Here is a 12,052-nt window from a genome sequence, read left to right on the forward strand (position 1 = left end):
TATGGGATTGGGGGTGATCTAGGGAACTGGATTAGGAATTGGCTAGCGGATAGGAGACAGAGGGTAGTGGTTGACGGTAAATATTCATCATGGAGTTCGGTCACAAGTGGTGTGCCTCAGGGATCTGTGTTGGGGCCACTGCTGTTTGTGATTTTTATTAATGATCTGGATGAGGGTATAGTTGGGTGGATCAGTAAATTTGCTGATGACACCAAAGTCGGAGGTGTGGTAGATAGTGAGGAAGGGTGTCATAGTTTGCAGGAAGACTTAGACAGGTTGCAGAGCTGGGCCGAGAGGTGGCGGATGGAGTTTAATGCAGAGAAATGTGAGGTAATTCACTTTGGTAGGAATAACAGATGTGTTGAGTATAGGGCTAACGGGAAGACTTTGAATAGTGTGGAGGAGCAGAGGGATCTAGGTGTATGTGTACATAGATCCCTGAAAGTTGGGAATCAAGTAGATAGGGTTGTTAAGAAGGCATACAGTGTCTTGGCGTTTATTGGTAGGGGGATTGAATTTAAGAGTCGTAGCGTTATGTTGCAACTGTACACAACTCTGGTGCGGCTGCACTTGGAGTACTGTGTGCAGTTCTGGTCCCCACATTACAGGAAGGATGTGGAGGCTTTGGAGAGGGTGCAGAGGAGGTTTACCAGGATGTTGCCTGGTATGGAGGGGAGATCCTATGAGGAGAGGCTGAGGGATTTGGGGTTGTTTTCGCTGGAAAGAAGACGGCTAAGAGGGGATCTTATTGAAACATATAAGATGATTAGAGGTTTAGATAGGGTGGATAGTGATAGCCTTTTTCCTCTGATGGAAAAATCTAGCACGAGGGGGCATGGCTTTAAACTAAGGGGGGGTAGTTATAGGACAGATGTCAGGGGTAGGTTCTTTACCCAGAGGGTGGTGAGGGATTGGAATGCCCTGCCTGCTGCAGTTGTAAATGCGCCTAGTTTGGGGGCGTTTAAGAGGTCTGTGGACAGGTTTATGGACGAAAAGGGATTGGTTTAGGTTAGTGGGTCATTGTTGTTGTTTTTTTTAAACTGGTCGGCGCAACATCGTGGGCCGAAGGGCCTGTTCTGCGCTGTAATGTTCTATGTTCTATGTCAGAACTCCAGTCAGATTACTTAAGCCACATGAAGTACAAGTCCTTGATGACCAAGTGATATAGACCAGAAAGACTGCTGATTGCAACCTATGGAATGTCCTTATGCAGCTGGAGAAAAAAAAGTCAGAAAACAAAAACAGAAAATAACATGTGAAAATTAGATTCTTCTTCAGAGTTAAATCCTGACACAGTGAATAAGTAGCCTTGCTCTAAAGTACTTACTCCAAGTAAATCATCATCCACAAGCAACAACCCTTCAAAGCCACTGGTGTGGTCCAGGACCACTGTGGCTGGACCAAGGCGCCCATCCATATTTTGATCTGAAATATAATTGGCAATCAAGCTGTCAGAAACTATCCTGGAAAACAGATCATCATCAAATATTAAGAAAGGTCATGTACAAGTTAACAGGTACCTTGGAGTGAGTTACTGGCTGGGATAGATCAGCCATGATTATATTGAATGGCAGGGCAGACTTGAAGGGCCTGGTGGCCTACTGTGGTTTCTATTTCTTGTGTGCTTTAAGTCTTAACATAGATAATAAATAGTGTAGTTGAGGCCCCAGCAGTGATGCCTATGGCAGTTCACTAGTTACAGTTTGCCAATCTGAAAATTACACATTTATCCTGACTCTGCAAAGGCAGGACTGACAAATGAAAAGTGACTGGATCAACTGGGCTTGTACTCCCTGAAATTTAGAAGAATGAGAGGGGATTTCACCATAAAACATAAAATCCTGATGGAGCTGGACAGGCTAGATGCAGGAAGAATGATCCTGACGTTGGAGAAGTGCAGAACTAGAGGGTTCACAGTCTAAGAATAAGAGGTAAGCTTTTCAGGACTGAGATGAGGGAGAACTTATTCACTCAGACTTGTGAACCTGTGGAATTCTCTATCACAGAAAGCTGTTGGGGCCAGTTCATTAGATATGTTCAAGAGGCAGTCAAGCGTGGCTCTTGTGGTTAAAGGGATCAAGGGATATGGGGAGAAAATGGGATTGGGATACTGAAAGTGCATGATCAGCCATGATCAAATTGAATGGTGGTGCAGGCTTGAAGTGCTGAATGGCCCATTTTCTGTTTTTCTGGTTTGTCAGCCAATTCTCTATCCATGCCTACATAATTACATCCAATGTCATTATTTTGTGCGGTAACCTTTTACCTGGCATTTTATTGAATGCCTTTTAGAAATCCAAATATATTACATCAACTGTTTCCCTTTTATTTACTCTGTTGTTACATAAAATCCCTACAGTGCAGAAGGAGGCCAGTCAGCCCTGTGTCTGCACTGGCTCAACAGCCTACCCAAGTCCACACCCCCGCTCAGCCTAGCATCATAACCCCATGCATTTCCCATGGCTAATCCACCTAACCTACACATTTTAGGATGCTAAGGGGCAATTTAGCACAGCCAATCCACCTAACCTGCATATCTTTGGGAGGAAACCGGAGCACCTGGAGGAAACCCAGACATTGGAACATGGGGAAAATGCAAACTCCACACAGTCACCCAAGGCTGGAATTGAACTCAGGTCCCTGGTGCTGTAAGGCAGCAGTACTAGCCACAGTGCCACCATGTCAGCCTCAAAGATCTCTAATAAATTTTTAAACATGCTTTTACTTTCACAAAATCATGTTGACTCTGCCTATTGTGATTTCCTAAATTTTCTACTACTCCTTAATAACTGATTCTAGCATTTTTCCCAGTGACAGATTTCAGACTAAATGCTGTTTCTGTTTTATGTCTCCTTCCTTTCTAAGATATCAAGAAATAAAAGCAACAGGTTTCAGTTGGTAGCTACATAGTCTACTTATAAAAATGCAAGGGCCATGATGTGGCGATGCTGCTGTTGGACTAGGGTGGACAAGATGAGAGGTCACACGACACCAGGTTATAGTCTAACAGGTACACCACTCTGAAAGCTTGTGATTTCAAATAAACCTGTTAGACTATAACCTGGTATTGTATGACCTCTCACCTAATGAGAACAGTTATCAAGCTATATACACAAGGAACAGAACCAACCAGAACAGAGTAATTTCCTGTTTATGAACAAACATATATACTACATTAAACAACATAACACCCTGATCACACACATTTGAATATTGCTCTAAATGGATCATATATCTGTTATGGCTCAGAAATCAAATGCCCAACATCTACTTGTGCAATTGCAGGAAAAATCAGAAAACAGTTATCAGGAAAAAGAGCCAGAGCTGACGTCCTTTCGCTATCTAGAGATGCCACAACAAACTGGAGCGCATCACACTAGACCATCTCAGCTGAGTACACCTCTCAACACAGTCAGTGTGTCAACTGCCTCACTCTGTGCAGCCCAGTTAATAACTGCGTCATTGACAGAACTCAGGATTGTGCTAACTGACCATTTCAGATAGTCAATCCATAACTTGAAATCGTATAGCACTTTGAACTCAAAAAAGCATCTCAAACTGCTTTACAAAAGCATTATCAAACAAAATTTGGCACTGAGTTACAAAGATCACAGAATCAGAATTTTTACAGCTCGAAGGGCCATTTGGCCCATTGTATCTGCACTGGTTCTCATATGAGCAATTTCCTTGGTGCTATTCTCCCACCTTCTCCCCATAACCATAAACATTCTTCCTTTTCAGGCAACAGTCTAATTCCCTTTGAAAGTCTCAACTGAACCTTCCTTCACACACTCTCAGACAGTCCTAGGACAACGTATGGTTGAGATGCCAGATCTTAACCACTTGCAACAAAAAGCTTTTTTCTTATATCGCTTTTGCTTCTTTTGAAATTGCTGTGAACATCCCTATCAAATCTCCTCTCAGCCTACATTTCTCCATGGAAGAGTGTCCTAACTTCTCCAATTTATCTTCATAGCTGAAATTCCTCATCTCTGAAGTCATTCTCATGAATTTTTTCTGCATTCCCTTCAATGCCTTGTTACCTTATTCTAGTTACCACACTTTTTCTGAATAAGACATGGTACACCACCTCAGGATGAACTAGTGTCTTCTACAGGTTCAACATATTCTCCTTGCTCTTGTAATACCGAATGTTTTTTAACCGTGCTCTCAACCTGTCCTACTATCTTCAATTACTCCTGCACATATATACACAGGTCCTTCTGCTCCCATTCCTCCATTGCACCATTTATTTTACATATTCTTCCTATCAAAATGAAATGCTTCACATTTCTCTGCATTGAACTTCATCTGTCCATTCACCAACTCACGCACTTTCTTTTGAAATACTATACTATTCTCCTCATGGTTCACCAGATTTGCATGTCTTGTATCATCCACAAATTTTGTGGATGATTTTCCGGGGAAGTGCCGGAAGATTGGAAAACGGCTAATGTTACGCCGTTGTTTAAGAAGGGTGCCAGGCAAAAGGCAGGGAATTATAGGCCGGTTAGTTTAACGTCTGTGGTAGGTAAAATGCTAGAATCCGTCATTAAGGAGGAAATTGCGAGGCATCTTGAAGGGAATTGCTTGATAGAGCAGACGCAGCACGGTTTCGTTAAAGGGAAGTCGTGTCTGACAAATTTACTGGAGTTCTATGAGGATGTGTCTAGGGCGGTCGATAGAGGAGAGCCGGTGGATGTGGTCTTTCTGGATTTTCAGAAGGCGTTTGACAAAGTACCTCATAAGAGGTTATTGCAGAAGATCAGGGGACTTGGAGTTGGGGGTAGGGTGTTAGCGTGGATAGAGGATTGGTTGTCAAATAGGAGGCAGAGAGTGGGGGTCAATGGGTGCTATTCGGATTGGCGGATGGTGACTAGTGGAGTGCCCCAGGGGTCGGTGCTGGGGCCTCAGCTTTTTACCATTTATATAGATGATCTGGAGGAGGGAACCGAGTGTAGGGTGTCGAAATTTGCTGATGACACCAAGATTGGGGGAACGGCAAATTGTGCGGAGGGTGTGGAGAGTCTGCAGAAGGATCTAGATAGGCTGGGCGAATGGGCCAGGAAATGGCAAATGGAATTTAATGTTGGCAAGTGTGAGGTGGTCCACTTTGGTAGGAAGAATGGTAGGAAGGACTATTACTTACGGGGCGAAAAACTGCAGCAGGCGACGGTGCAGAGGGACCTCGGGGTGCTTGTGCATGAGTCGCAAAAACCCAGCCTGCAGGTGCAGCAGGTGGTCAGGAAGGTGAATGGGATGCTGGCCTTCATAGCGAGGGGGATTGAATATAAAAGTAGGGAGGTCTTGCTGCAGCTGTATAGGGCATTGGTGAGGCCGCAGCTGGAGTACTGTGTGCAGTTTTGGGCGCCGCACCTGCGCAAAGATATTTTGGCCTTGGAGGGAGTGCAGAGGAGGTTTACTAGGCTGATACCGGAGTTGAGGGGGTTGAACTATGAGGAGAGGCTGAATAAACTAGGCTTGTACTCGGAGTTTAGAAGAATGAGGGGAGATCTCATTGAGACGTATAAGATGATGAATGGGATGGATAGGATAGAGGTGGAGAGACTCTTCCCACTGAAAAAAGACAGTAGGACTAGGGGGCACAGCCTCAAGATAAAGGGGGGGCGTTTTAGAACGGAGTTGAGGAGGAACTTCTTCACTCAAAGGGTGGTGAATCTCTGGAATTCTCTACCCGTTGAAGTGGTGGAGGCTGCCTCACTAAATATTTTCAAGAAGCGGGTTGATGGGTTTTTGATAAGAGAGGGGATTAAGGGTTATGGGGAGAGGGCCGGAAAGTGGAACTGAGCCACGACAGATCAGCCATGATCTTACTGAATGGCAGGGCAGGCTCGAAGGGCCAGATGGCCTACTCCTGCTCCTATTTCTTATGTTCTTATATTTTGAAATTGTGCCCTGCACTCCAAGATCTACATTATTAACATGTCAGGAAAAGCAAGGAGTCCAACACTGAGGCCTGGGAAATTTCACCACAAACCTTCCTCCAGTCCAAAAAAATGAACCACTACTCCCAGTTTCTGAGACTCAGCCAATTTCATATTCATGCTGCTATTTTCCTTTTATTTCATTAGCTATAAACTTTGATCAGAAGTCTGTTACGTGGCATTGTATCAAATACCTTTTGGAAGCACATTTACACCACATCAACAGCATGGTCCTTATCAAACTCTTCTGTTACCTTTTCAAAAAGCTCCAGCAAGACGGTCAAACATGATTTCCCTTAAGAAATCCATGCTAACTTCCCTTAATTAACCCACGTTAGTCCATGCGACTATTAATTGCGAACAAATTTATGTTTCCAGAAGCTACCCCACCACTGAAGTTAAATTTACTGGTCTGTAGTTTGATTAAGGATATAATGTTTGCAATTCTCCAGGCCTCCAGGACCACTCATGAGTCCAAGGAAGATAGAAAAATTATGGCCAATGCCTTCATAATTTCCACTCTGGTATCCCTTAGTATCCTTGGATGCAGAGGCGATTTACAAGGGTGTTGCCAGCGTTAGAAAAGTGTACCTAAGAGGAGGGATCGGATAGGTTGGGGTTATTTTCCTTGAACAAAATAGGCTAAGTGATTTGATTGAGGTGTACAAAATTCTGAGGGAAGAGAAAGCATGGATAGAATAAAATTGCTTCCTTTGGTGAAGAATTCTAGAACCATGCAAGATAAGTGGCAGAAAGTGTAGAGGGAAGACGAGGAAGAACTATTTTATGGAGACAGTAATGTGTGTCTGGAATTCACTGCCCAAGTTGGTGGTGGAGGCAGAGACCCTGAACTCTTTTTCAAAAGTAACTGGATCTGTATCTTAACTGCTCTAAGCTGCAGGGATATGGGCTAGGTGCAAGAAGGCGGGATTAGAAAGGGGGTCCTTTGACTGTCATGGACAAGATGGGCTGAAGGCCTCCTTCAGTGTTGTAACTTTTTTATGGTTCTTTGTTAAGTGGAGAGTGGGTGACAGATGGGAAACACTCAAACAGAGAGCGAAAGATTGAGAAAATTAAAAGGAATTTCAGATTTTAAGAATGTAGACCATCAGTAGCACAGCACAGTGAAATGGGAAACATACAAGAGGACAGAATTAGAGGTGCACAGAGATCTCAGAGGAATGGAGGAGATTACAGAGGAAGGGAAGGCGACACCATCAGATCAAGAAATTAGTGGACTGGGTGCCAAGTAGGTCAGTGGGCACAAGGGTGATGGGTGAACAGGATCTTGTGTGACTTGAGATACAGGCAGCAGAGTTTTTGTTGAGTTGGAATTTACGCAGGGTGGAAGAGGGAATCTGATCAAGAGATCACTGGAATAGTCAAGTAACAAAACAATGGATGAGGGTTTCATTAGCAAGTGACCTTAGTCAGTGGTGGAGACAGGCAATAATACAGCATGGAGGCTGGCAATCTTGGCTTTGGACGTGATACAGGATGGGAGTTTAGCTCAATGTAAGTATGCACCAAAATTATGAACAGTTTGTTTCAGCATCAGACAATGACTAGGAAGAAAAGCAGAGGCACTGGCCTGTAGCAATACCTTCAAATCATCCAAATATTTATCTGGAGGAAACCTATACTCATGCAATACTGGATGTCAAACAAGTGGTGTGATAAGTCAGTTGCAATGGAGGAGACCGGAGATGTGGTAGCGAGGTAGAGCTGAATGTCAATATACATGTGGAATCTGACATGTTTTCAAATGGTGTTGCTACAGAACAGTATGTAGATAAGCAATGAGAAGGAGTCAAGGATAGAATCCTCTGGGACAAAGTTAATGCTGTTGGAACAGAAGGCATTGCAAGAGATTTTCTGACTATCATTGAATAGATAGGAAGGGAACTAGATTACAACAACAAAGGAGGGATAGGAGGAAGAGTGTGGCCAACCACATTAAAGATCAGGTAGGACGAGGACAGGATATACCCCAAAAGTGGCAGCATGTCGATATAGAGGGAGGCTCGACAACATGCTGGCATTAAAAACAAATGCCCTTCCTGCCTTGTATGCCTATATCGGGGGCTACGGATCACAGAATTATTTTACTGACCCCCTCCCCCAAAGCAATATGAGGTGATATCCTATTTAACTTTTCAATTAGTTTGCAAATCCATCCATTATTTCAATATATCCTACCTTTGTCTTCGGTCTCATTGTTCAATCCCTCAGACAATAACCGATCCAAATGTTCATTCAGGTTCTGAAAGTTCAATGGCTTCCTGAAATAAATTTGTAACATTTAATCATGACCACGCAATTACGTATTTTCCCTACATTAAACTAAACCACGGAACGGGAGATGGCGGTGGCACCTGGTGGAAGTTAAATTCAATTAACTTAATTTGGAAGTGAAAGATAATCCCAGTAATGGTAACCATGAAAATATCATTCATTGTTCCAAATGTCCATCTATACCACTAACGTCCTTGAGGGAAGGAAATCTGCCATCCCTACCTGGTCTGGACTACATGTGATTCTAAACCAATAGACCTGTTCCCTGAAATAGCCCAAAAGCTACTTGGTTCACAGGCAATTAAGGATAAATAACAAATGCTGGCCTTGCCAATGACACCCATGTTCTAAGAATGAATTGTTTAGACATTTTTAAAGCACATTATGCCTCTTCATGAACTCAGCTGCTCCTCCTTGTACTTGCAATTGATCTCATTAGGAGGAAAGAGGAAAATTATTCTAATTAACCTGTGTCCCAGTGCATGTGAGGGGTTCATTGGCTTCAGATTGGAACAGGATAGGATTCAGTTGAATTAGTGATTTATTTGTTTGCACAAAGACTGGAATGAACATGAAGTAGTACCACAGCCTGAGCCAGTACCTGAAGGGACAGAAGCCTCCACAGAACAAAGTGATGGGGAGAAAGGCTTTCAAAATGGACAGGTTTCTCATTCTGCAGGAAGAGATTCCAATTCTACTTCGTAGCATTCAGGCATACAGAATCTGCTGGATATAATCACTGGTCAATCCATGCCTATTCAAGTACATGGGGCAGCACAGTGATTAGCTCTGCTGCCTCACAGTGCCAGGGACTCTGGTTCGATTCTGGCTTCAGGTCACTGTTTGTGTGGAGTTTGTACGTTCTCCGCATGGCTGCATGGGTTTTCTCTAGGTGCTCCAGTTTCCTCCCACAGTCCAAAGATGTGTGGGTTAGGTGCACTGGACATGCTAAATTGACCCTTAATGTCAGGGGGATTGGCAGAATAAACGTATGGGGTTACAGGATACAGCCCGAGTAGATTGTGGTCAGTACAGACTCAATGAGTCGAATGGCCTGCCTCTGTGCTGTAGGGATTCTATGATACATCTCACTTTGACAATTGAGATGTCAAACATTATGAAGTGGAATAGAACATGAAATTGCAAACAACAAAACTAAATTCAAAAGAGTTACTGCAACAATTACACAATGTACAACAGCCCAGAGTGACAACGCTAGAGTATGTGACACAAAATCAATTAACAGTGGGAAGTAGAAACAAAATTGCTGGCAGAGATTTGTAACTTTTTGGGAGTAGGGCCTGGGTGGGATTGTGGTCAGTGCAGACTTGATAGGCTGAATGGCCTCCTTCTGCATTGTAGGGATTCCATGTACACAGTGAAGAAACAGGATAGCAAACAAATGAAAAACAAGCAGAGGTCAAGAAATAATAATTCAACCTGTAACTGAGCCCAATAAATCCACTACAGGAATTGCTTGTGCAAGAAAGCAGCATCTAAAAACGTTAAGACTTTTTGGACTACTCTAGGAGTAATGATTTTTTTTCTGAATTGATTGACTATAGCAGTTTCTACATTGTGAATTGTAACTGTGCGTGTTTCAAGAGTTGTAAAAGAAAATCAAAGCGGAAACCGAGAGAGAAAGATGGACCAGCTGGGGCAAGATTTCTGTGCTTAGTGACCAAAGGGCATAAGACTCTCTAATTCAGTCAAACGTCACATTTCAAAACATGCAAGCCATCACAAATTCAAAAAAAATTGAATATTGGTTAAATGACCACCAAACGTCAAATATCTCAAATAAATGCAAATACTCTTCCCCTGACAATTACTATTCTTTATCAATCACCCTCTCTCTTGGATATTATAGACACACCTCCGACAGTTTCATCCTCTTCTCTGCAGCCTGGTGCTCATGCTTCTGTTAGTGCCCTCGACACCACTTCATAACACACTACTCATCACCATCTTAGCACAACCCCAGCTCACCATGAGGTCAAAAAACCCATCGAACAGCTGAAAAACAACAAGGCCTCCAAGACAGATGGAACCTCCACTAAAGTATTAACATGCGGTGGAGAGGTAGTCTTGCCAAGAATTCACAATCTCATCACCCTTGTTTGGAAAGAAGAGAGTATGTCAGGAGATCTCAAAGATGCCTTAATTGTGACCATCTTCAAGAAAGGGGACAGGTCCGAGTGCAAAAATTACAGAGACATTTCCTTATATCCACCACAGGAAAGGTCCTCATGAGAATCCTCCTCAACCACCTCCTCCCAGTGGCTGAAGAGCTCCTCCATGAATCTCAGTGTGGTTTCCATCCATGAAGAGACAAAATAGACATGGTTTTCAGCACATGATGAATCAAGGAAAAAGGTGCAGGAAGCCGCATCAACCTCTGTACATCGCCTCCTTCAATATCGCAAAATCTTTCAACTTTGTCAACCATGAGGAATTGTGAAACATTCTCCTCAAATTCAGCTGCCCACAGAAATTCATCACCATTCTCCACCTGCTCCACAAAGAAATGCAATCCTCATCAACAGAACCACCACAGACCCAATATGAGTGCAAACTGGGGTCAAACAGGACTGTGTCATCACACCAACACTCTTCTTCATCTTCCTCACAGCAACACTCCACCCCATCACCGTGAAGTTTCCCACTGGAATGGAGCTAACCTACCGAACAAACAGGAAACTCCTCAATCTCCAATGCCTCCAGGCCAGAACCAAGACCATCCCAAATTATGTCATCAAGAGCTGCAGTGCTCAGATGACGCCAGTATGCATGCACATTCAGAGACCGAGCAACAAACCATTGTCAACACGCTTACCGAGACATATGAAAGAATAGGCCTCAGACTAAACATCTGGAAAACAAATTCTGGTTCTCTACCACCCCACCCCTGCCACAAAAAGCCTACAACCTACTAAACCTGTAACAGAGTCTGCAGCTCCAGATTGGACTATGCAGCCACCACAGAACCCATGTCTCCAGGGTGGAAGCAAGTCATCCTCGACCTTGAAGGAGGTATGTTGTGGGAATCAAGAGGCCTGGCTGTCCTTTAGAAACTTGGACCTTGCACTGATTCCTTTCTTAGGACTCTTGATCTTCAGTCGTGTCTTTGTTCAGCAATGTTCCTTCAGCCCCAATACACATGGAAACTCACTGCAAATGCGTCTTTTAAGACCAGACCATACCAGTGCTTATGCTGACCAAGTCAATCTGGCACAAATATCTGGTATTGCTGTAGCCTTAATGTTCAACTAAAGAACATTATGGTTCTGACAACATAAAACAAACTAAAAAGGATCAATCCTGTAACAACAAGTCTGATGCGTGGCTTCCCACTCTCTTCACCCAGCCAGACTCTTTAGTGAGTATCTCCCAAATACCATCACACCATTACTCCCCTGGTGTGCTCCCAGTATACAATTCAGCTATTAATTCCAGCCCCCATTCCCTTTGGACATCAATGTAAAACTCCACATCCTAATTTTCTGTGCACTCTAATCCCAGTCCAACCCTATCTGACTCTCGTCTACATTTTCTTTATCATGGTGCAATAATTCCCGGGCAGTGCTATCCCCCACAACCCCTGTATACATCTCCACCCTGGTACAGGTCAGTTCTTGCTGTTCCCAAGTTTTTGAAAGTGAGAGCAGAATACTTGCATGAGTGATCCAGACATTGCAGACAATAACTTGCATTCAGGTGGCATTTTAACACAGTAAAACATCCCAAGACATTTCACATTACCAGACAATTTGATATCAAACGATGTACAATATTAGAAAGATAATCACAAG

General features: G+C 43.4%; 1 protein-coding gene across 1 annotated transcript in view; it reads right to left on the reverse strand.

Annotated features, from left to right (window-relative positions):
* rnf123 (ring finger protein 123) overlaps positions 1-12,052 on the reverse strand; it is a 394,669-nt gene that overhangs the window by 355,395 nt on the left and 27,222 nt on the right. Inside the window, exons 4-5 of the mRNA XM_080184629.1 lie at positions 8,145-8,227; positions 1,328-1,425 (exon numbers count right to left, since the gene is read on the reverse strand). Of these exons, the coding sequence (XP_080040755.1) occupies positions 1,328-1,425; positions 8,145-8,227 (181 nt within the window). The remainder of the gene's footprint in view (positions 1-1,327; positions 1,426-8,144; positions 8,228-12,052) is intronic.

The sequence above is a fragment of the Carcharhinus amblyrhynchos genome, chromosome 3, assembly GCF_965287045.1.
Source record: "Carcharhinus amblyrhynchos chromosome 3, sCarAmb.v2.hapA, whole genome shotgun sequence".
In the NCBI taxonomy this organism is placed as follows: domain Eukaryota; kingdom Metazoa; phylum Chordata; class Chondrichthyes; order Carcharhiniformes; family Carcharhinidae; genus Carcharhinus; species Carcharhinus amblyrhynchos.